Here is a 26,056-nt window from a genome sequence, read left to right as displayed (position 1 = left end):
CACCATTAGATGTCTCAGTCTGGAAAGATAACCAATGGGAAGCATTTGGATGAAAGTTTTGGCTTGATCAGAGTGTAAATTTGGTGAAGGAGGGAATTTTAGATTTGAAAGGTGGTTGTAGGAATACCATTCCATGCCAGAGAAAAGGAGTGGAATTTATTATCCCAGGCATAATACGGCTGCAAAGACTAATATTCTGGAAGCTTGTTTGTGTAAGATAATGAATTCTCCATGACAGACAGGTATGATGAAGCTTAGGAGCTGGGCATGGAAGGAGAAAGGAAACATGAAGAATACCGAGCTAGGCTATGTGTTGATCCATTGCCATAATGTTCCTCAGGTTCCTCTAGATCATAGCACAGAGCAAACCGCTGTAGCTGGAATGGTGTGTCTAAGATCACAACAGCATGTGGCCTGAGTGTCTGAAGGGAAACGTAGCACCTGAATCACGTGATCCCACATGCAGTAGGGGATATAGAGAAGCAGCTTCTAAGTCCTTTCTGATTCATATGGCCACCACATCAGTGTGAATTCATGATTAATTTGAGATGTATTTAATATTTCTCCTTCCATAATATATTCTTTTCTTTAGCAAGCCTCTCAATATTTCATTAATCTTTATCTCTCACATTCCTGTTCTTATTCCCCCAAAGGAGTTCTCATATTTCCTCTTCTGTTCTCATGATACTTTCCATAGATGTGATCCCAGACTTGAAAGTGGTAAAGAGCCCATTGATGTCTATCTTAGGGAGGAATGACTGGGGACCTCTCATGCTGGAATTTCCAGTGGAGGGGTCCACTTAGAGAGAATGCTCATCCTCTCCAATCATAGAAGGGCCCTGGGACCTTGGAACAGCTCTTCACTGCCTTCTGTGTGGAATTTATCACACTTTGGAGCAAGTTGGAGTCCCAGGGAAAGTCTCCACTGCATTCCCAACTACTGTCCAGCACCTGTCTGGTTATACAGGGGTTCTGGAAGCATTCTATGTTTTCTGCAGCCAAATCTTCTTCATGACCACAGAGTGTTATGTCTTCTGCTTATGTCTTTCAGATACTCTCAGGTTGGGAGACAAAAAGATCATTGGAGAGAATTGCATTAACTTACTGGGGTTTCAAAGAGTTCTACCCTGAGGAAGAAGCCATAAATATTCATAACAAGTCTTGTTTCCCTGGATCCTGATAGAGATGAGGTCTTTGTATGTTTTTAAGAAGGGTAAGACTATAGCTTTAGTTGATAATGTATTTGTTTTTAATAAAACTCAACAAAATATGTCTGTCTCACATCTCCCCAGGATATTATTTTATATTTTGCTACATTTGGTTTCTTAATGTCTTTTTGGAAACTAGAAGGATACGGGAAAATCATTCATTAGTAGAAGGAAAATTAAATAATCCACTGGCTTTCTGGAGGTTTTGTCAACTAGCTGGGCTTATCTTCAGGATGGCGTTCTTCATTTTGTGCTTATGTCCTTGAATTCCTGCTACATTAATAATGCCTGATTTTTGTGTAACTCTTGTGGTTGGATCTTCTCAGCGTTTTTATTGAGGTCAAAGGTTTCCAGATATTCCATTGTTATTGCTTGAAACAAAAGGTCTCATTATTGAACTTAACTTGGGACTCAGAACAATGAAAATTTCTCAAAACAGAAGAAAACTAGGAGACATCCAGTTCTTTCAACTTTTAGTTTCACAAACTTTCGTGGTCATTCCAGGAAATGGAGTCTATCCAGGCAACTGGAATTCAAAGGGAAAAACAAACACACAAACTTCTGAGAAGCACGTAAAGGGCATCTGTGGGAACAGAGTGCTTGGCTGAATCAAAGCTCGGATGCGCACCATCCAGGGCTCTCACCTCCCCTCCTGCGATGTGCAATTATCTGCAAGTATCGAGGTCGTCCCTCGGGTGGTCTGCCCGGAACCCTTGGAAGACCAAAGAAATATTGCACTTTAGATTTCATGGCAAATATTTTCAAAACTAATGTGTAGGTTCACCCCTGCTTGCATATCAGAGATTTTATTCACCGTTACTGTAACAGCTGACCAAGAAGTACTGTAAGGACTATCTCCGGGGCGCTGGGAAGGCACGGGCAAAGGTAACACGGCATACAATGACCGCTCTCAAGGTCTCCAAATAGAAGGTGGCCCGTGATGGTGCAGGTGCGGCAGGACAGGCTGGCTGTGGCCGACCAGCTAGCTATTGCCACCACCGCTGGAATGGAAGTCATCACCATCACCAGGATGCTCATCATCGCCGACGCCTTCCGTCAGAGTTTCTCCGAGTCGCCGCGAGCTCCTCAGCTGCCGAGCTTCTGCACCCGTGTCTCAGAGGCAGCCTGTCCCTCAATCACCGTCACCCAGCCTGGAGCACCTGCCTCTCCTGCCCCCAAATAAACTTGTCCTCAACAGGAACCAGCCCACTTGGGTCTGTCTTTTCAGGGCTTAGTGTGTGACCTGACACCCTTCCAGGCCCCACACGAGTGTTTACTGAGTCAATGAATGAATAAATGAATGATTTACTGTGTTTCAAAAATATGTCGACTATGTGTGCAATATTTAGAGATGGAAACCCCTCATAAGACAGTTGACCTTGTCAGGCTTTCCGATGCACTGTGTGACAGACGGAGCTGGGCTCTGACATCCGCTCACCTCCACTTCCGCATGCTCCTGCCGCCAGGGGGGGCTCGGCCTCCAGCTCTATTTGATCTGAATGCGTCAGGATGCTGAACCTCCCTCACGACCTCCTTCTTTCCTGCTTGCCACTTCTCCATCCCCCCACCCCAGTCCCATGGCCGCTGACACCAGCTCTGACGCAAAATCATGTTGCAAAAATCCAACCATTTCACTCATGCTGAACTCGTAACTGCTGACTTGATTTTCACAGCACAACGATTCAAATGCTCTCTGCAGTCGCGGGGGCTCCGTGTGTTCACCTGCCTACACAGCGCTGCCATGTGGGATGAGCAGCTCTGCCTTCAGATCCTGAATGTGCAGCCTGCCCTCCCCGCGGCTGCCCTGCTCTGTCTCTGGAGTCCGAGCCCACAGCCCACCAGGGAGCTCCTGGAGGGTGTGGGAGATCTGCCAAGACAGACTCGACAGGTGCAGCTTCTTGGCTTGGACACACATCTCTCGGGGTGACCCCGCATGTGGCTGGAGGGCCTGGGCAGCAGGACAGCCACCTCCATCAGCCTCCGTCCTCGGTCCTGAGGGGCTGCCGCTGGGCTTCCCAAATGCCTGGGGGCCGGGCCCCAGACCCCATTACACGGCCCCAGGCCCCCGCCAGGCACTCGTCCTTCGGGATTCCAGGCCAGAATTTCCCAGAAGCAGCTCCTTACCAGATGTGTGGAGATCATCCGTGACGTGCTAGGCGCCATAAGACATGAACAAGACAGTGAACCTAGCCCTGACTTTACGGAACTTTCCACCAGGGCAGGAAACTGGCAGATTTGATGGCAGTGGTCAGTGTTGCTGAGGGGCCCCTCGGTGGTCAGAGTGGTCTGCCCGGACCAGAGCCACCTGGGATGCCTATGGTTCTGGTGCACCCGGGTCTAGTCAGTTCTGGCCCATCTCCCAGGGGAAAGAAGGCCTCAGGTAGGCAGACCAGGACCATTTCAGAGCCAAGGAGTATTTCCAGGCAATACCAGAGACGTGGCTGCTACTCGGGCAGGCATAAGACCCATGAGGCCAAACTACCGTCTTCTCCAACCGGGGGGAGTCTTCAGGGCACATTCTGGGGGTGCAGCCACCTCTGAGCGTGCAGGGAGGATGACAGAGCTCAGGCCCAGCATGGAGCGTAGTTTGTGTGCCCTAAAAACGTGCCTTAAAAGATGAAATTTCGACACCAGGCAGCCTTGGTACCCTAGAATAATGTGTTCCACTTTGGGCCTGATTGGGTATCCCAGCCTTGGTCCTGGACTGTTTTTAGCAAACATTTCTCTAAACTTCCAGTTAAAATCTCTTTTCAAATGAGTTCACATAAACTTCCTGCTTCTTGCCACCTGTCCTCTCGAGATGGTTCTTCTCCTGAATCAGGCAACATTTCCTTCAGGAAGGCATGAAATATATAGGAAGGTTGCAATTTTGATGCTCCCAGACAGTATTCTTTTTTTTAAAAGATATTTTTTTTTATTTACTTGACAGAGAGAGAGAGAGCACAAGCTGGGGGGAGGCAGAGGGAGAGGGAGAAGCAGACTTCCCACTGAACAGGGAGCCCGACATGGGGCTCAATCCCAGGACCCCGCGATCATGACCTGAGGCAAAGGCAGCTGCTTAATCAATTGAGCCACCCAGGCGCCCCCTCCCAGATATTATTCTGATAGGCAAACATAGAAATCAATAAATATGCGTGGAGAACCAATGACACGCAAGGACTATACAGCACGTTTGTCAGGAACTTGCACAGAGAAGCAGCTCACTGCATGAAGGTCAGATTAATATGACCAAGGGTCCAATAGATGCCCCTTCACTTTGTTCAGGAAAAATGTGGGTACTTTCAACAAAAGTAAATAAGCTTTTTGAAGCATAGTTGATTCCTGCTTTGAAAGAAGTAAAATCTTGGGGCGCCCAGGTGGCTCAGTCGGTTAAGCATCTGCCTTCGGCTCAGGTCACGGTATCAGGGTCCCAGGATCGAGTCCCGCATCGGGCTCCCTGCTCAGCAGGGAGCCTCCTTCCCCTCTTCCTCTGCCCCTCCCCCTGCTTGTGCTCTGTCTCCCTCTCTCAAATAAATAAATAAATAAATAAATCTTTAAGAAAAAAAGAAATGAAATCTGCCACCACAGCCATGTTCTGTCTGCACGTGGAATAGAATTCAGTTTAGAAACAGGGGTGTGGATAAATATGTATTCACATGGATTTAAGCAGAAGGGGTGATCTTGTCCTAAGGGTATTGATTTTTATTTTTAAATTTGGAGGAATGCAGCTGAGGGAAAATGAGACAGTAGTCATAATGGGCTAGCAGAAATTGGAAGTGTTTGTTAGAGATTCCATTTTCTATTGTAATAGGGATAAAACTTGGAGACAGAAATTGTCAGTGTTTTCATTAACAGGGAGTCCTTAAGTACCAAAATGTTAACTCTATTGAATTGTAATCACCTAATATTCAATTCTTGTTACGATCCTCCAAACCAGTCTCCCAGGAGAGGCTTTGGCAAGTTTGATTTTGCAGAACAGTTTGCAATTCACCAAAATATATTCAGCACAAAGTCCAATCACATTAATATAAGTGCCTGAGATGAACAACCTGCAACAAAAGGGGAAATGAACAGCGAGATGAATCCCGTTCGCCTGACCCAGGGAACATGGGCACCGGTGCCACCTCCCGCCAGCCCAAGAAGGAGCTGACGCCACCTGGTGGAGGCGTGCGGGCCTCGCTCTTGCCTGAAGGGACGGCTCAATGCACTGCGAAAGTTCCATCCGATATCCTGCTGGAATATTTTCTCCCAGAAATGATGGCAATTGGAGGAGCTCTTTCCTAAAAGGAAATAGGTCTTATGTTAGAAAAGCCAGGGTCTTTGTAGGGTAATTTAGGGCTATTTTTAATATTCGGGGTCATATTGTGACTCTCCCATGAAGATGTTTTAAGAGATAAACTGATACTCAGCATTCGTGACAATGGAATGGCAGAAGAGAAGGCAGAGTGGGGAGGGACGCAGTCTGATTGTGGAATGGAGTGGAGTGGAGTGGAGTGGTGCACAACCACTGAGCATCACGACGCAGAAGAATATTTGGGGGCAGAGAAATATCAGCAGGAAGGAGTATGTGAAAAACCCAGGTCTCAGATCACAACATTAAGTATGACCGTATCTTTATAAACATGTACATAGGGAAAAAATAGAAGTAAAAACACCAAATATTGGTAGGGGAGGAGAAGGGGGTGTCAAGGCTTAGGGAGTCGGTCAGGGACGGCATCACAGGTGAGTCAAGTCCTGTAAGTGGGGCAGGAAGCATGGTTGTCTGGGACAAGGTCATCCCGGGTAAAGAGAACAGCAAGCATACGGCCCTGAGTGTGGTGTGCACTTGGCATAGGACACTGACCTACCTGTAAAGTTCTCTGGGGGACCCCAGGCTGTTACTAAGAAGTCAGAACACAGATGGTGGCTTTCAGTTTGTCAACCAGCTGACAAAAACCATGAGCTCATTCAATAAAGAGATGGGGCCCCAGAAAACGAACTCCCCACATGGAAAAGACACACCTTCAGCTTCTCCTCCCATTTCCCAGATTTCCCTGCACTTCCAGGGTGTCAGGCTGTTAGGCTGATGTGCATGGGTAAACCTGAGTCACATCTCGCCTTGGGTTGGAAAGATGGACATGCTCATTACTGTGAGGCTGATGGAGCCACGGCAATGAAGTCGGCTACGAAATTCTCAAGCCAACAAGTGGGTGTCCCAATTGATTACCCACGGCACACACGGGGGACCGCAAAGATGCAACACAAGCCAAGGCAGAGAAGGGGAAGTGTTTCCAGGAACAAGGCCCTTTGTCCAAAATTACGGCAAGAAAGCAGCCAGGTCAGAAAATCAACAAATGAATTTCGACTTTGTATCTCCAGGAGTTTGGGTTGTCAAACTTAAAGGTGCAAAGACCCCAGAGTAGAGGGAGCCTCAGACAGACTAAGCGCGGGGTGCAGAGAATGCAGGAGTCCTGCTCTGTTCTCTCCCTGCGTCATCTGGGGGCCGAAGCCAAGAATGGAGTATCTTTCCTTAGAGTCCCCAAAAAAGTTCTAGAAAATGGAGTTTCTAGTGACACGGCTCGAGTGGCTCGTATATTGCTTATCCCCGTTCCTGTGGCTGCTGGGATAAAATCCTGGGGTGCAGGCCTGGAGCGAGGTGACATTGAACTCCACGGACACCAGGACCGGGGGCCACGTGGGCGAGGCGGCGGGGCTCACACCCAGAGCACAGGGAAGAGGAGAAGTTGAGGAGCTCGAGGAGCAGGACAGCCCACGCGCACTTCGGGCCCCAAGTGCAGGGCTTCTCCATCAGGACACCCGGGCTCTGGGCGTGTATTTATAGATTGTCCAGCATCAAAGCTCCTAGTCTTTGGGAAACTCCCGTTTGCAGCTCATTTTTTTACAGCAACAATTGCTTTGCCTCACGTGTCCTTTTGACAATGCCAAGGCAGCATGAAGTGGCTGTGCGTTGGAATAACTGTCATGAAAGCAATTTCTGTAAAAATAAATAAACCCCGTAAAGGACGCGTGTACTCAAAAGCGGACCCCTTGCCAAGGAGAGGGTGGAAGTTAAAGGCAAGAGCCCCATCTAGTGGCTGCAGAACTCACATGGTCGCTGGACATCTGACCCCAGGATTTGGGGATGCAGCCCTATTTGGGGGAACACTACTTTATCACCAGAGGAAATAGGGTGACCGAAGAGTGGACGTTATTTGGTACCTTCAGAGACCTAACCGCAAACAATGAGAGAATTCATTGAAGGGATAGATGTACAGAAATGACTTTTCGTTGTGTCTGTGATAGATGGAACCCTGCTCCTGGCTCGTGTTGGGAAGCTAAAATCTCCCGCACGTGCCTGCTGACGTCTGCACTGCCGTGTTCCAGCGATTCCAGCAGGTGCTTTCCATTCACAGTCACACGACCCAACACCCCCACCACCAGTTTGGCTCTAACAGCCAACCATGGAAGTCTTGGTAACATAAGAGTATGTAGAAAGAGCAAGTCCCCCAAATTTGTCATTTTATGGTTTGATATGACATAACCTCATTTTAGAAGGTTAAAATCCACTACCCTGGGGCACATGGCTCAGTCGGTTAAGTGTCTGCCTTCGGCTCAGGTCATGATTTCAAGGTCCTAGGATCGAGTCCCGCATCAGGCTCCCTGCTCAGCGGGGAGTCTGCTTCTCCCTCTGCCTCTCCCCCCCACTCATGCTCTCTCTCTCTCTCTCTGTGTCAAATAAATAAATAAAATCTTTAAAAAAAATCCACTACCCTAAGAAAGATGTATATTTTAGGACAACATACAGTTGTAATAAAAATGGGTGGGAAGTAAAGTAAGGGAATAGTTTTCTTGGGCTGGAGGGGAGAGGATACTCTCTAGGTACAAAATTGTTCTTGTCACATTTTAAAATATTACAAAACACACAAGTATACATTATGATGGGTATTTGTACAATAGAGGTCTATCCATCTAGTCCATTCCTCAGCAGAATTTTTGTTGTGTCTGATGTGAAACCAGGTCTGAGCTCCTTCAGGAGACAAGCGGACATAGGCCTGTTTTCTCTGATGTGGTACTTGTTTAAAAAGTGGTACTTGTTTAAAAGTTGGAGTTCTCCCTAGTGTCATCATTGCTGCCCAATGAATTCCTCAAATAACAGAAGGTTAGAACAGAAAGAGACCTTGGAGGTCTGCTGGAACCTCTTTATGTTGTAGAAAATGAATCTGAAGCCCAGAGAGGTTATGTGCATTTCCCAAAGCCACACAGCTAAGCAGGACCCAGGCCTCAACTCCCAGCCCGGTACCTGTTGAAGCAACTTAGCTGCCACCTTCCAAATACAATTCAAGATCAGAATCGTGTCCATGGCCTTGTTCTGCGTGACCTTGTCGGCCTTCAATTGACACTTACCTTTCCAAAAGCCTGGGAAAGATCAGTTTACCTGTGAAATCAGAGACGGGACAGATGTTATTCATGGAACAACTTTATTTTATCCAGGAACTGAACCGAGTTGATGATTGTACACAGAAAAGACTTCTTTTCCTTGTGAAATGTTTCATTAAATTATTTCCACCCCACAGATTCATTGAAGTCAGATCACTTATATTAGAGTTTTATGTAAACTGTTGTCTATCAACAATCACAAGATAAATTTCAATATTCATTATTGAACTGTGATGAAAATACGACTTCAGGAAAGAGGAAATACAGTCTGTCATAATTAATATTCATGGAAAGTAAAATAAAATGATACTGAATGTGAAGAACCAAGTAATAGGTGGTACATCTGGACCCGCCATCTACATTTTTAAAGACATTAAGCAAAATATTTTGTTATTAAAGGCACGCAAAGGTTTCCTCAAGGAAAAAGCATTAGTGATTCCCATCGCCTGTATTTTGAAAAACCTTCAACTTTCATTCAAAGTGAGGATGATCTAAGCTCCTTGTGCCCTTGACTGACTCAGCACTGACCTTTGATAATTGCTTCAACTTGCCTCTGTTGATCGTAAGCAATAGATGCACTCAGACTTGATTATGAGTATGCGAGAGAGGCAATGAAGAGATTGAATCTCAGAGGAATTTTTTTTAATTTAAAGATTTTATTTATTTATCTGACAGAGAGAGACAGTGAGAGAGGGAACACAAGCAGGGGGAGTGGGAGAGGGAGAAGCAGGCTTCCCGCTGAACAGGGAGCCCGATGCGGGGCTCAATCCCAGGACCCCGGGATCATGACCTGAGCTGAAGGCAGACGCTTAACGACTGAGCACTCCAGGAGCCCCTCTCAGAGGAATTTTTAAAAACCCTAAGAGGGCCAGCTTGTGTGGGAGTCAACTGCATTATCATCCAAGGCCGCTCCAAGATCCCACAAGGAGGGACCTTGGGAACCCACTCCCCATCAACATAATTCAACTACACACTCCCCTCACTTCCTACTGGCCTGGCCGTTCCTTGATTTCCAATATAATCATTAGGAGAGGGCTTCCGGTAGGCTCAGCTGATAATGTCAGTTAATCACATCTGAGTGGAGACTGGCACTGAATCATGCCACAGCCCCGAGGCCAGCCTGTGAACGGACCGTCATTGGCCGAGGGGCCCATTTCTAAATCAGGCTGGGCCGAAGGATCTGGTCTTGGGACTCATATTGTCGCTGACAAACACTGGCCGTCCGAGGAATGGTGGCCGTTCTCTTGAGAGGCTGTGGACACTGTGATTGATTTGTCTCATATGTGTGCTAATTTAAGGAAATACGTTGCACATTCTTTCTGCAAATGCAAAAATAAGCCTCATCGAACAGCGTTTTGTAAAGGGTATGGCTTACCTGGTCTATTTGCTGAGCACCCAGTTGGGGACCCGTGTTGCTCAACCAGTATCTCTTAAATTCAAAAGTATTTTTGTAGTAATATGTTAAAGTACGTGTAGCAAGAACTAACTATACCCAGAGAGCATTGGCCTTTGCCCCTGCCTCCTGAAAGGTCATCTCTAAGCCCCTGGAAGGTCCTGCCTGATGGGAGTATCTCTGTTTACCTGGAGCCTGGGGCTACACTGATCATCTACAGTGTAATTTCTGGTGGGGGCTGTGGGATACGTGGTATCAGCTCAAGTTCAAGAGGGTCTGGAGACTAAAGATCAGACAGGCAGGCAGTCAATTATGACAGAATCCTAATAAAAACTCCAAACACCAAGGCTCTGGAAGCTTCCCTGGTTGGCAAAACTCCATGTGTATTGCCACACATCATTGCCAGGAGAAGCCAGCACTTCCCACGGGACAGGACAACTGGAGGCTCTGTGCCTGGCATGTCCTGGTCACTGCCCCCCGGCCCCTCTTCCCCTGGCCGACTTTCATCTCAATCCCTCTGCTGTGACAAACCACAGCTGTGAGTAAAACAGCTTTCTGTGATTCCTTGAGTCCTTCTAGTGCATTATCAAGTCTGAGAGTGTCCTGGGAATTTCCAAACTCTGCAAAGTATGATTATCCTTTTTGAGCTATTATTTAAATGACTAAATAAAAGAATTTCAAGTACAATGCGTGTGCAATTTAGAAAGAGGGCAGACATACACACATGTGCCAAATAAGCTATGACAGGTGCATCTCTGGAGTTAACATTCAACCTTGCTGGGGGAAACGCCTTCATCAGATGTTGGCCAAGGGCTAACAGAAACATCCTTGACCTCGCCAACTTTTCTCAGTGTCCTTGTTCCGGCTCATTGGGAGTCCTTTTCTCCGATCCACGTTGTTCTGTGCGGACATTGTTCCTTCCTTATATGCATCTGTCTGCAGTTGCCGGGATATTTAGCATGGCTCCTGGGGATGTGTTGGAACAGGCTTAGGCTGGTGGCAAAATGCATTAGAATGGGCCATCTCGTCCTAGGGGCACACGTAGTCCGGCTCCTTGTTATTATAGAAGAATATTGAATGGGTTGTCCCTCTTTTTTAAGAATCTGCTAAAAGCAGGGGTGTGACCGGGGCCCAGCACACCAGAGCACGCGTCCCACGACAGGGAGTTGAGGAGCCCTATGTTGGCAGAGATTGCTGGCGGCCACAGGCTCCTGACCCTGGGAGCTGGGAGAAGGCAGCCCAGCAGACTGGGGCATGTGCAGGGGAAGGCCAGGGATTTGGGTCATAACCTGGAGCAATGGGGTCGGCATGTACCTTTGCAGTGGCTGCAGGAGCCTGGGAGGACAGCCTCTCTGTGAGATGGGGTCAGCGAGCAGGGAGGAAGATAGAAAAATAATACCTCTTTCCTGGGCTCCAGCTGCATCATCAACAGGGCATGCTCCTAAGGATGGCAGGCACTTCCAGCATATTCTATGAAATGAATGTCTAATAGTCTGTTAGATGGCATGTTGGCACGTCTGCATGTACCACGACCCTGTACACACAGTTCTGCTGTCTTTCGTGTGTCTCTGTCTCTGGTGAGCTGTGAAATGTGACTCTGCCTCTCTCTCGGGGAGCATGCACTATTTTACCTTTTATACACACTGCCAGGTGGCGTTCTAAAGTATCTGCAGCAATCAATGCTCCCACCGTGTGGGCAAGAGGGGGCTACTCTAGATACCGACAATTGTCAAACACTTAAACCTTTGCCAACGGGACTGGTTAAAAATGGTTTCACATTTTTATTTTAATTTTTATTTCCTTAGTTGTGAGTTGGAGGGTCTTTTTTTAATTGGTCATTTGTAATTCTAGTTTGGAAACAACTTGACCTTTTTTTATGATCTGTATTTTTCTTAGAGATTCGTAAAAATTGTTTGTATGCTAAGGCCTCTTCCTGCCATGTGATTTGGAATTCTTGGCGGTGGGGGGATGGGGGGGTTGGTCTTTTGAATTTTTAACAATACTTTTGTTGTGCACATATTTTTAAATTTTATACTGACAAATGAACCAGATTTTTTTTAAAAAAATTATTTATTTATTTATGCATTTATTTGAGACAGAGTGCACACCCCGCTGTGCACATGGGGGGCAGGGGCGGGGGTGGGCAGAGGGAGAGGGACAAGCAGACTCCACAATGAGCGCAAAGCCCGACAGGCCTCCATCCCATGACCCTGAGCTAAATCAAGAGTTGGACACCCAACTGACCAAACCACCCAGGTGCCCCAAATCAGTGTTGTTTTTTTTTTAATGGATTCTGGATTTTTATATCATACATATAAATAATTCCTAAATTGTGTTTTAAATTTATCCATCTTTCTTTTATGTTTTTATGAACTCATTTTATATTAAACTCATTGACCTATCTGAAATCTCTTTTGGTGTAAAAAATGGGTCTGCATTGAACTGTTTTGTCGCAACATCATTTCTTAAATAATCATCATTTACTCAGTGATTTAAAATGCTTCCTTTATCATGGATGAAAATTCCATATGTTCTGTTGTCTGTCTCTGGACACAGTATCTGGTGTCCCTGAGATCAGTCTGTCTGCTCCCTCTTAATAGTCAACTGTGCTGGTTTCCTGGGGCCACCGAAACAAGCACCACAGACCTGGGCTCAAACAATAGACCTTTGTTGTCTCCCAGTTCTGGAGGCCGGGAGTCTGAGATCCAGGCGTGGGCAGGGCTGGTGTCTACCGAGGCCTCTCTCCTGGGCATGCGGACGCCGTCTTGTTCTCCCGACCCTCCATGTCCTCACATAATCTTCCCTCTCTGCAAGTCTGTGTCCTCATCTCCTCTCCTTATAGGGATACCAGTCAGATTGGATTAGGACCGGTCCTAGTGACCTCATTTTACCTTAATCACCTCCATAAAAAACCCATCGCCAAATGAAGTCCCATTCTGAAGACCTGAGGATTACTGGGAGTTAGGGCTTCAGCACAGGAGTTTGGTTGAGAAACAATTCAGCTCATAACACCATCTTACAACCTGAGACAAAAGATGGTTTCAGGTGAAAGATAAAATCAGTAAGAAAATAAATGCCTATCTGTTTGAATCATGATGACTCAGGTTATCTACCGTCTGCCTTCAGAGCTTTGCTAATGATCATGAACAGACATCCCGACATTTAATTTATCTGGAAATATATCAGACAGGTACACAAATTTAGAAAGGAGTCTGTGAGTCGGAAGGTGCAGAATGCAGACATCTGCTTCCAGCTTGTCCATTAAGTCCAGAGCTCTACATACATACCGCACCTGTGTGGTGGGCTGGGGGTGGGGGCAGGATAGAAATGAGTACTAACCGAGTACTAACATGTGCTGTGCAGGGTCCCTCAGGAGCCCATGCCTTTCTCTCATCCAATTCCTGATTCTTAGTTCTCTCTCCCCTTGGATTCAGATTTAATATTTGAGTTGAGACCTTCCCAACTTTGTGTTTTCAAACTCAGTTCCCTAAAGACACTTTCGTTAGAAATGGGACCAGCCCTGCATTAGAATGGGACCAGTCCTGCGCTTCCCACTGCACTCTAGCCGTGGGGATAACAGGGCCAGTTCTCACCCATCATGTCCACTCTGGCACAAATTTATTTGGCTCCTGACCCAAAAAGATCCTCATTGTTTTCCCAAGAAGTGTATTTCAACAAGGAGATGACGCCTTTATTATAAATGTTATCAATAAAGGAGTAATTTTCAAGATCGATATGTCGAAAGATGTGTTGAAATGAACCTACTTTAAAGATATGGTCTCTGAGTTTAAAAAAGAACCAATTCAGAAGTAACAAAAACAGCTTTTCTCCCATTGAGCTTTATGCTGTATAAATATGCTCTTGCTCTCGCCTCTGGCTTGTTTCCACTAAAAAGACATTTCATTAATGAATATTTATTTCACTGCCACATATAATAATGCATAAGAATACTAAATAAATGTTCTCATGGGCATTCTTTCCCTTCCTCCCTCCTCTGATATGTACCCATTTGTTCTTTCTCTAACTGACAGGTATTTGTTTCAAAACTCCAAAAAGTGATGTCTGGAAATCCAATTATAGTATTCATTTTCTTCTATTTCTGGCATGTCAAAATTCCTTTTTCAAACAAATAAGCTAGAATATGGTAGCATGTTTTGCTGAGAAGACCAACAATTCGCCATAAAACTTAACATTTGTTCTGTGAAATAGTGGTTTTGATCAGTAAGTGGAACTCAAGAAGGAAGCTCAGGGGGAAAGCCCAAGGGGTGTAGGTGGGGAAGGCAATGGATAGCCATAGACTTCCTCTTTTTAGGATATAAACCTGACAATTGTATTCTAAAGTATCAACAACAGATTAGTAAGATACTAATTTGAACAGTATAGCACAAACATAAATATTTTATTTTGAAAGATCCTTCTAGCATTTCATAATACAGGAAGTTGACTTATTTTAACATGGTGGTGGGGCAACATAATGGCCCCCAAGTGTGTCCACATCCTAATCCCTGGAACCTGTGAATATGTTAGGGTACATGGCAAAGAGGATGTAAGGTAGCAAATGGAATTAAGGTTGCCAATCAGATGATCTTAAAATAAAGAAATTATCTTGGACGATCTGGATGGGACCAGCATAATTACAAGGGTCCTTAACGAGGACAGCGGAAGGCAGAAGCAACAGATATAGAGAAATGGCATCGGGAGAAAGACTGGACCAGCCATTGCTGGCTTTGAAGTTGGAAGAAGGGGTCATGAGCCAAGGAATGTGGGCGGCCTCCCAAAGCTGGAAAAGGCAAGAAAACATATTCTTCTTGAAGTCTCTGGGGAAAGGGCAGCCCTTTGCTCTTCTTTTAGCCCAGGGAGACCTGTACTTCTGACCTCCGGAACTGTGAGATAATTAACTCATGTTGTTTTAAGTCAGAAAATGTGTGGTAATTTGTTGTAGCATCAATGGGAAATAAATACAAACACGTCACATTGTTTATTAATTCCCCATTTGGGGAAAGTCCAATGTGTCCCATTCTCCAGTAAGGCTTCTCTGAGCCATCCATCATTTGCCGGTAAAATCTTTGCCTTTGCCCTCCCAGAGGGCACTGCTTGCGACAACACGGTAATTTCCTACTTATTTTTCTGCAACCTATGCTAGACCAAAAGTTCCATAAAAGTGGGGACTATGTCTTTAATCTCTGCCTGAAAAGCTAGTTTCTAAACTTTTACCCAAATTTTGGCCACAGCTAAGTAGCTTATCCTAAGAGTCCGATAAATATTTATTCAACCAGAGTGATAATGGACCCCATTGTACTCCTGCCTGGAAACCAGTTACAAACGTATTATAAAGTGTTTTCAGTTTTATAATGTAACCCATGACCACAGAGCAGATAAAGGGTCAAACTCAGAGCCTGGACCTGAATACTGTAACCAGCCTACTGAGCTGTGGGTTAGTTACACCAGGAACCAAGTCATTCACAAGGAAACAGTAGCATTTGGGTTGCAGATAAAACATCAGAAACAGCCAAAACAGTTAGAATGTGAGCAATGGCTAGCCTTGGAGAAGAAACATTTGAAGAAAATGAACTTTGGCTTTGGAAGTCCCCAGAGTTTTATTTTCCCTCTTCATTTTATCCTTTCTACCTAGTGATGACACCCTGTCCTCATAGCCTTCCACACACTACTCAATAAAAGTCATTCCGTCTCAGTGTGAATTGAGGTGAATGAGTATTTGCATTTTAAGCATTTTGCTCAATTTGGAACACAAGTCTGTCTCCTGCTAAAGTATTTCAGGCAGCAGTAAATATGTGCTAAGGACAAGATGCAGGTGGAGTCCTTTCTTTGCCTGGACTCCAACTCTAAATTTGCACCTTGAGGGGGGTCCAGTCTAACGATTTATTCTGTAGTCGTTTTGAGGATTTCTCTGTTACAGGAAGCAGAAACAAAATTCAAATCATGTGTATTAAAAGCAGAAGTGAGAAAGCCCTTTGAAGAAATATAATATCACTATGGCCTTGGGGTAGGTGCAGAATGATTTGAACCAGCAATTCAATTTTTCCCATATAAATTACAAGATTCATTGAGTCTGTTCTCCAGTGACCTCCTTCTAGGTGCCTATTCCTGGCTTTCTTTATATTCCTTTAGAATCTTTGACTCTCTCAGTGCTAATATTAACACACTGTCTTATTTCTTATAGCTTTTTATAGACTTATAAAAGTCCTTAATAATAGGACTTGTCTTAATATCTGCTAAAATAAGTTTCCCATGTTGTCCTTCTTCAAAATTTCTTTGCCTGTTCTTGAATCTTTTGTCCTTCATCTGTATTTTAGGATCATTTTGTGCTCCTAATCTGTTGGGATTTTTATTGGGATTGCATTGCTTTTTTTTTTTTTTTTTGCAAAGAAATGACATCTTTTTCATCCTGTTTCCTATCTATGAATATAGACTGTCTTGCCATCTATTTAGACTTCATAAATTCCTTTCATTAAAATGTTGTTAGGTCCATAATTAAAATCTCCTTTTGACTTGTTCCACTCAAATGGGAGTACATTTTTCCCACTCAATGAGAGTTTCAGCCCACATCTAGTTCTTTTTTTCTTACTGATTTATGCTATATATGTATGAAAAATAATGCATACCACTATTTTTACTATCTGTGTAGTATTTAGTTATATGAATGTGTTATATTTTATTTAATAAAACTCTTCTTGGTAGACTTTAATGTTTTTCAATATTTGCTATAGTTAAAAATGCTACAAAGAACATTGTTACTTATACATCATTGTGCCCTGTGAGAATAGAGCTATAGGGTAATTCTCACAAAGTGAAATTTCTGCTAAAGAGTACACTCACTTAAAATTTGTATAAATAGTGCCAAAGTGCTTTCCAAAAGGTAAATATAGAGAGTAGCACATAGTCCTCAGAGCATAAAAGTACCTGATCTCCGTAACTTCACTAGCCTCACTGGTCTTAGATTTTATCAAACCATTATATCTGATAGATAATGTAATATCCCATTGTTATTTTAATGTACTTTTTCTTCAATTATGATTAATCCTGGATTTTTTTCACGTATATATATAAATTTGTAAGGTCTTTCAAAATTATTATTACTAGTATTATTAAAGGCGCATTAACCAAGAGGAATCTCAACATCTTACATTTTCTGAAACAACTGTTCAAAACATCTGAAGTCAAAGTACATTCAAGTGAAGAGCTTCTCTCCATCAAAGGTGGGTATCGGACAGCATACCTAGAAGCAGGAATGAAGCCAAAATCTGTCAAATTAATGTGAATTTTTTAATGGGTCATTTTAAGCAGACAGAAAAAAGAAAGCTGAAGGCTGGAGTTGATGCTGTACCAACGTCACAATTAAGACCCGAGATAACACAACTATGGAATCTTAGGGTTGAAAGTCGACTTGCAGAAAATCACGGGCCTGTTTTTCTGAGTTCAAAAGAAGATGAAAGGCTCTTATTCAAAATCCAGGTGGCAGAGTTCAGGTTGGCATGTAGGTGACCCACAATATATTTTTGTTGAATGAAAAACAATGAAGGAGCACTAGCACTGGAGTCTAGGCTTTAGGATGGGGATTTCTCCTTATTCCATGTTATTAGCAGTGTTTGTTGATCTTTTATACATTTCTATAATTTTATAACTTCAACATTGGAGGCACTGAGCTAATCCCTCACCTTGCATTTCCAACAGTCATCACTTGTGGTTTATGATAGACTCAGGAATAAAGGATTTCCAAAAAGTATGCATTATGTCAACAATGTGCAATCCTGGGAAACAACGCACTTTGTATTTTTCTTCGAGAGGTGAAAGAACCTTGACTTTTCTGTATTCATTGGCTGGGGTGGCCATCAAGAAGTACCACAAACTGGGTGGTTTAGAACAACAGAAATTCATTGTCTCATAGATCTGGAGGCCAGAAGTCCAAGATCGAGGTGTGGGCAGATGGTTCGTTCTGAGGCTGTGACGGGGAATCTGCTCCATGCTTCTGGTGTACCAGCAATCCTCGGTGCTCTTCGGTGTATAGAAGTATCACCCTGATCTTTGCCTTCATCATCACATGGCCTCCTGCATGTGCCAGAGGGCCCAAATATCCCCTTTCTATAAGGACACTGCTCATATCCTAATGACTTCATTCTAATTTCATTTCCTTTATAAAGACCCTACTTTCAAATGAGGTCACAACATATCTTTCTGGGGAGATGTAATCCAATCCGTAACCCTCAAATATTCACTCGGTTGCTTTTCTACATCCCAGACAGCACCTATTCTGATCGATGCTCATCTGACTAAAACAGTGTTTCATTATGACATTGGATGTGTTTTTGAAACATAGGATATTTCATAGACAATTTTTAATTTTTAACTTCTACATTGCAATGATTTTTTAATATACATCGAGATTACATACGAGTGTTAAAATTATATTGGGTGCTGTTCAAAACAGTTATTTATAAATTTTTAGTGTGTGTGTGTGTGTGTGTGTGTGTGTGTGTGTAGGTAGCCATCAATGAGGTTGTATGCTGTGGGAACATACCAGTAAGTGACAATTACTGGATTTATATAGCATCTATCCTTCATAGAAATCAAAATACTCTAACTTCCGGCGCTCATTTCCCTAAACACTCTCAGTAGGGTTAATGATATCCAACTGTCCCTGCAGGATCACAGAAATGCTGTGGTGACTCAGTAACATTTATCATCCAGATTCCCCAAGGAAGAAAGGTTTATGCAGGGAGCATGTTTGTATTAGTGGCTTCTTATCATCACCTCTGTTTGTTCTGGTTCAGGTGGTTTCTCCTCTGGATAAAGAGGTACTCAGTTACCTGCAGAATCCATGGCACCGTGGAGAGTTTTTTGGAGACTTTTAGTGGCTTTTCAATGTACTATTACCCTCTCCATCGCTGCCACAGCATTTATATTTTCAGACAGATGGCACCTGTCTACTTAGAAGCCTTTCTTTAGAGTCCAGAAGCAGGGGCAGGGAGATTTGAGTCCATCTGCACGAGAGGGCCAGGGGGAAGGAATGAGGGAGAAAGAGAAGAGAGGAGGCCATGGCTCTGAGAATCTGCAGACAGACGTAGGGCCGGACTTCCCCCACCGCTGCAGTGCCCAGGTGTGGTTAATCCCAGATGCCCTTCCACCCCACAGGCGCAGTGCGACCCACCCATATGATTTGCCCTCCTGGAGCCTATCTGTGCGTTTCAAGAAGGGCACGTGGGTACTTTGGACAACTTAGAAGTGCGGAGTCTTCCCAGACATGAAATGCAGGTAGGGAAAGCGATGAGTCAAAACACCCTTGCAGGTGCTTTGAGCTGTCCTACGATTCCCTGGGGACATTCTGAGCGGGACCATTCATAAGGAGGGTGACATCATGGCATCCTGACCCTGGAAACCATCTGGTGCAGTCCTCGGACCATTTCCCAAGCCCCGTAGCCAGGGGCTGAGGCACTTAGCGGGCCCCCAGCTGGACGTCCTTTACTCTCACTTAACTACCGGAGAACTGCAGACAGAGCTGTGAGCACGCACAGGTGCAGGCTCACGACCTCCTTCAGGAGACCAATGTCCCCACAAAGCCCTGAGAAACAGGTAGCTCACCTGGCCAGCCTGAGTCCGCCCTACAACCTGTGCAACCCACCTCACCTGCGCAGGCCCGCCCCTTGCCTTCATAGTCCCGCCCTCCCCTCGCAGTCCCCGCCTCTCCCCGCGAAGGCCAGCCCCTCGCTCGCTCAGTCCCCGCCCCTTGCCTTCACAGTCTCGGTCCCTCGCCTTCACAGTCCCCGCCCCGCCAGGCGCAGGCCCGCCCCTCTGCCCTCACAGTCCCGCCCTCTCCTGCTCAGTCCCCGCCCCTCGCCTACACAGTCTCCGCTCCTCGCCTTCACAGTCCCCGCCCCTCCCCTGCGCAGGCCCGCCCCCTATCGCTCACGCCCCTCCCCGTGCACGCCCCGGACTCTGCCCTCTGCTGCGCCCCCGCCGGGCTCCGCCCCTCTCCGTTCCAGCCCCGGGCTCCGCACGCAAGCCCCGCCCCCGCCATGCTCGTAGGCTCCAAGGCCCGCGACACTCCTCGGCCTATTGCCCCACCCACCCCGCGCCCCGCGGCCTCCGAGTCCTGCCCCGCCGCATCAGGAGCCCACCCTTTTCCTCGCCAGCCTATTGGAGAGAGCGTCACCGTGCACGCTGACCAATGAGAGTCGCGGCCGATGCGTCACGCCCCCGCGCCGTGCGTCTGGGTAAGTAAAGCTTCGACAGGGACCCGGTGCGGGTCACTAGCCATGTGGCGCTGCGGCCGAAGGGTTCCTCGCTTCCTGAGGCGGCTGAGCAGCGGGTGAGACGCGGGCAGGAGCGAGAGAAGTCGGAGAGGAAGGAGGCGAGAGCGAAAGGCGGCAGGGGCGGTCCCGGCGTGGGGGAGAACCCGGGGGGCTCCAGGGTCTTGTCCCGGCCCGGCGGTGCCGCACCACAGCTCCCTGTTCTGGGGCTCCCGGACCCCGACGCCCCTCGCCCGGGGAGCCGGGGGAGCCGGAACCCGACGCCCCTCGCCGGGGGAGCCTTGCAGAGCCTGGGTGAGGGACGGTGCAGTGGGTCCCCCTCACATCGCATCCCCCGCCAAAGGAAAGGAGTTCCGGGCCAGTTGTCAGGGTTGGGAGCCGCGCCAGGAAAGCTTGCGGGTAAAGCGGGTCGAGGCCCAAGGAGCCCCCGTGCCCCTGGGACCTTAGGCGATCCCAGAGTGGGTGGCCTTGTGTGCGGATTGTCAGGGCTTTTGAAGTGAAAATGGTCATTGATGTGGATTTTAATACGTGTAATTAAGGTAATCGCCAGCTTGTGGTTCTCATTAACATGATTGCTCCCATGTCTTCTACTTGTGAGCAGGGAGCCCTCAAGACACCCGAGGCTTCCACACGAAGTGCTTTTAAACTGCAGTGTTCTTAATAAAATTGGAGCTTCCAGAAATTGAAGTTTTTTAAAATGACTAGATTTATGAAAAAAAGATACAATCCAGCCTTGAATGATCACGCTCTATGAGTTTGTAGATAAGTTTTGTTTCATGCTAATTCACAAAACCTTGTTTATTTTATGGGGCAGTTTAGCTGTTAGCCCATATGAAAAAGACCGGGGTGTTCGTTTTTGGGTTCCCTGGTGGTGTGTTTGAATTCGGCAGCAGGGGCATTATTCATGTGTGTGGTTGGGTACCAGGAAGTATATGGGGGAAAGCCCATGTTGCCTCAGGCTTTTTCTGCATTTTCAGCATGAGCATTTATTTTGGGGGGTTGTGTTCTTGATGGTAAAAAACATCTTAAAATCCTCTATTCCATACTTCTAAAATTAGCTAAGTCAGTAAGGAAAGTGTTGGCTGATGATCGCACATCTTCATAATGTTACCTGATAACGACTGAATCAGTGTTTTTTTTTCTGTTTCTGTATGTATCTTCTTCAAAAGAAATATTTTTTGTGAGATATAATAATGTAGAAAATTCTTTAAAGCATATAATACAGTTGAGAGGGAAAATATTTAAAAATAGTGTCACCGTTACCCAGATTAAGGTTACCCCTAAATGATTGGCCCTCCCTCCCTCTTAGATATGATCTCTCTCCTGGTTTATTTCCTTGCTTTATAGATCTATGTATATATGTAAGAGTAAGCTCCAGAGATACAGCAGCTGCAGGAGTCAATGGATCAACAGTTTCTTTTCCCCCATATCCCCACCCACCTCTCTGGTAACAGTTTGTTCTCCGCAGTTAAGAGTCTGTTTCTTGATTCGCCTCTCTTTTTTCCCCTTTGTTCGTTTGTTTCTTATTACACATATGAGTGACATCATATGGCCTTTGTCTTTCTCTGACTCATTTCACTTAGCATAATACTGCCTAGCTCCATCCATATTGTTGGTTTTTCTTTATATTTTTACCATCTACATGTATTCGTACAACACAGTAGGATGATACTGTGTCTAGCCTTTGTATTTTTTTTTTTGGTTTAGAATTATGTGACCCACATTTTTGTTAGTGTGGTTGTAGTCCATCCATATTCATGGCTAAGCTTATTTCATGTATTGAGTAGTCCCCAATTTATCCATTCTGATGATGGATGTCCTGGTTGGTGGAGTTTGGAACTCTTTTTTTTTTTTTTTTTTTTTTAAGATTTTATTTATTTATTTGAGAGAGAGAGAATGAGACAGACAGCACATGAGAGGGGGGAGGGTCAGAGGGAGAAGCAGACTCCCTGCCGAGCAGGGAGCCCGATGTGGGACTCGATCCAGGGACTCCAGGATCATGACCTGAGCCGAAGGCAGTCGCTTAACCAACTGAGCCACCCAGGCGCCCGAGGAGTTTGGAACTCTTAGGAATGGTGCCAACATAAAGGATGTGTGCTGGTACATGATGAGTACACGTTCTCCAGGACACACATAGGGAGGTGAATAGTTGCTAATTTAAATGATGCCAAATGTTTTTCGGGAATTGTTACTATTTGCACACCTAGTTGCAGTTTAGGCAGTCCTGACAATGATAGATTTCTTACTTTTTACCAGTTTCATAGATGCGTAATGGGAGTTATTGCGATACTGTGTACTGAGATGGAAAAAGTCACTTTAACATGAGAGTTGTTTTTTATACAGGTAAGGAAAATTGGTTACATAATTATAGTTATTCATGAGTATTTACATATAAAAGGCTTGGAACATGCAATTATTAGTTGATATGAAGCTTTAGCTGAGTAGAGATAAAGATAATAAAATTGAAAGAACTAAAGATTCCAGAAATCAGTTTTCTGGAATCTGTTTGTAAGATGTAAGGTTTAATTTTTATTTGAAATGTCTTGATGACCTGAAAATGTTTTCGTGATGTTGCTGAATTACGGTAGCCGCACAGTTGTCCTGCAGGAGCAGCTAACCTTGGTTCCTTTCCTCCCGTGGATCAGTGCCGGCCCCCGAGCGTGGAGGAGGACGGGCACCAGCGCTTGTGAGAGAGCTCGGCAGCACGAGGTGGGAGAGCGGATCCACGGGTTCACCGTAAGCCAGGTGTGCACGGCCCAGCTTGTTGCACAGCCCAGACCCCAGGGGGAGCTGGCGTCTCTGTCCCTGCCCCTGGTTCCTCCGTGTTTCACAGTGGGCTCTACTGAGTGGAGTTTGCAAATGAAAGTATTTCCTGATTCTTAAATAAGGGATCCCCAGTCCCTTCCCTCAACCCAGCCCCTTGAAGCCTAATGTCTCTAGATTTGGAGTCACACACTGATGTTTGTGCATCCACACACGCGACTGTTCACTGTGCTCAGACTGCCCCACATCTGTGCGGGTCATGTTTTCCTAGCACGTGAGTTTGCTCCACCCACAAAAACTTGGTTTTTGAGCCATCTGAGTAAAGAGATTGTGGGCCTGTACGTTCACAGTGTTTTTTTCTTTTAACGCAGTAGTTGAAAAATATGCATTTCACATCACTGACTGGCCCAGTTGGCTTCATGCTATGGGTAACACTTGTACCAGACTCAAAAGGCAGGCAGCTCACAGTCCAGAAGGATACAAGTGCGGCTACAGTACGAGGGGGAACGTGATGAGACCAAGAGGAAGACGGGAGGAGAGGGTACTCTGCTGGGGGGGCATGGGGACAGGTTCACGGAGAACAGAGAGGTATGTAAGTGGAAGACGGAGGGCTGGATGTGCCCATGGTGGTAGTTCCAGGCAGGGTTCCGGGGGGCCAGTTAGCTTGAGGGAGGGGCTCACGACACTGGGTGAGAGCATGTGTGAGGTCCCTAAAGGCCCTGCAGAGGAGCTTGGATGTAAAATAGTGACTGTTAAGGAGGACCTCAGAGTTCTGTTTCTGTATTTTTTAAGTGTTACAGAAACTTCTGATAAAACATGATCCTTGTTTGAGGAGTAGTTCCCGTGAAAGAGGTTCAGAGGCAGACAGTTCACTGAACTGATTTTAAATACGTTGATCATCTCTTACAAAGTAAATTCTTAGATATAGATAATTTAATACTTGTAAACTAAGCCGGCATCACAGGCCTCTTTAAGTAATGTCGTTTGCGTGGAAGGCCCCCACAGCACGCTCAGGACACCTGAGTTCTAATCTCTGCCCTGCTGGTAGCTTGCTGTGTAAGCACAGACAGTTTACCTTCACAGCCTCTGAAAAGTGGGGGTGATAAATGGTGTGGCTATCGTAGTGATGCGCTATTGTGATTGAAGGGGAGAGGCCCCTGGCATGGTTGGACCATATAACACTTTCTAAGGTGCCAACAACCACGGGAACTTTTGGGAGGCTTACATGGCTAGGAGACTACCGTCCTCGGGGTCAGGATGTGTTTGTTTTTATTGGAGGTGATTTGGACCCTCCCACTAGGAGCAGGTAACTGGTGATACCCCAGCGCACCCCTGGGAATTCCTCAGAACTGCATAAACCAGATGAGGCACAGTTCAGTCCCAGGCTATGGCCCACTCCAGCATTTACCTCCCAGCGGGGCCATTCTGAGCATTCCTGCCATGATGTGTATAAAAGGAAGCCAACTGCAGGCATCGTAGGCGAGAGCAGGACTCCTTCAGTGTAGCCTGGTGTGAGAGATGGGGTCTGCATCCCTGTCTGACCATCCCTCTGAGCCTCAGCATTTCCATCTGCAGATGGGGGTGAGGATCCCTTCCTCCCAGGGTTCCCCGGGAACTATTCAGAAAAGTCTAGCAGATAGTAAGCATGCAAAAAGAAGAGGCGCCTAGGATGGTCAGGTACATAGGTCTTACTTGGCTCGTTTGTGAGATTCAGGGTTTGAACAAGGTGGTTTCTGATGAGCCTCCAGTCCCGACTGTTGCCTGATGACACAGGCCAGGTCCTGCAGTATAACCATACCTGTGCCGAACGCCTTCCCATCTGAGTTTACCTGTCCAGTATTTCTTGTTCATTCAGGTAACGGCCATCCCTGAACTGTCCCTGACTGCAGTGAAGCTCAGCCATGACAGCACAGGAGCAGAATACTTGCACTTGGCCAGAGAAGACACCAACAACTTGTTCAGGTGCGTGGGGGCATCGTGAGAGCACGTTCCACCGAGAATGTCTGCCATACATTGCATAGTTTAAAATCCTCGTTCAGGGGCGCCTGGGTGGCTCAGTCGTTAAGCGTCTGCCTTTGGCTCAGGTCATGATCCCAGGGTCCTGGGATCAAGTCCCGCATCGGGCTCCCTGCTCGGTGGGAAGCCTGCTTCTCCCTCTCCCACTCCCCCTGCTTGTGTTCCCTCTCTCGCTGTGTCTCTCTCTGTCAAATAAATAAATAAAATCTTTAAAAAAATAATATAAAATAAAATCCTCGTTCACTCAGGTTTTATTTTTATTGACCGTATCCTGAAAACCAAAGGAAAAGGTGAAATGAGTTTATGTCCTCAGCTGCCTAGAGTAAAAGTTCAGAGTCTGAATTAGTGATTTTCTAGGTTGTCGTCGGAGACCGTGTTGGTGAGTGGTTGGGTGGTCCGAATGGTCATACGTGCAGTCATGGCCGTAGCCGTGCCCTCCGCCTGAGCCTTGGGCTTGCTTCTCTTGTCTCGCGCAGCGTGCAGTTCCGCACCACGCCCATGGACAGCACCGGTGTCCCGCACGTGCTGGAGCACACCGTCCTGTGCGGCTCTCGCAAATACCCGTGCAGAGATCCCTTCTTCAAGATGCTCAATCGCTCGCTGTCCACGTTCATGAACGCTTTCACAGGTGAGCAGGCATCCACGGCCGAACCGTGCGGGGTCCCCTCCTTGCGGCGGGGGGTGAGGCTGGCAGCCTGTAGACCAGAGCGCACACACCGTCCTCTGGTCTGCTGCAGAGCTGCTGGAAGCGGAATCCTTTAGGAAAGCCACATTGTGGTCGCATTATAAAAACTGTAGTTTTAGGGAAAAGGCATATCTGACATTTTTCTGGAAAAGGTCAAAATATTATTCTTTTGGAGATGTTGCTATAAAATTTGAGCTCGGTGGCATATGTGAATATGGCAGTGGTGGTGTTTGAGTTGATTTCTAGGAACTCGGGCAGCACGTGGGCTTCTGCTGGGCGCAGAGAAGTGCCCAGGCCTCCAGGTAAGTGGTGCGCTGTGTCCGCATCCTGC

At 46.1% G+C, this 26,056-nt stretch overlaps 1 protein-coding gene across 3 annotated transcripts in view; it reads left to right on the top strand.

Moving 5' to 3' along the window:
* The first annotated feature begins 20,184 nt into the window (after positions 1-20,184).
* PITRM1 (pitrilysin metallopeptidase 1) overlaps positions 20,185-26,056 on the top strand; it is a 44,343-nt gene continuing 38,471 nt past the window's right edge. For 2 of the 3 annotated variants that reach the window (XM_036088804.2, XM_036088805.2), the window contains exons 1-4: positions 20,185-20,320; positions 22,907-23,006; positions 24,880-24,986; positions 25,517-25,668. In XM_036088804.2, the coding sequence (XP_035944697.1) occupies positions 20,196-20,320; positions 22,907-23,006; positions 24,880-24,986; positions 25,517-25,668 (484 nt within the window). In that variant the 5' untranslated portion in view covers positions 20,185-20,195. The remainder of the gene's footprint in view (positions 20,321-22,906; positions 23,007-24,879; positions 24,987-25,516; positions 25,669-26,056) is intronic. The other variant, XM_078075083.1, reaches the window with a different exon arrangement.

The sequence above is a fragment of the Halichoerus grypus genome, chromosome 6 (genome assembly GCF_964656455.1).
Source record: "Halichoerus grypus chromosome 6, mHalGry1.hap1.1, whole genome shotgun sequence".
Classification (NCBI taxonomy): domain Eukaryota; kingdom Metazoa; phylum Chordata; class Mammalia; order Carnivora; family Phocidae; genus Halichoerus; species Halichoerus grypus.
This window is presented reverse-complemented; position numbering and strand designations above follow the sequence as displayed.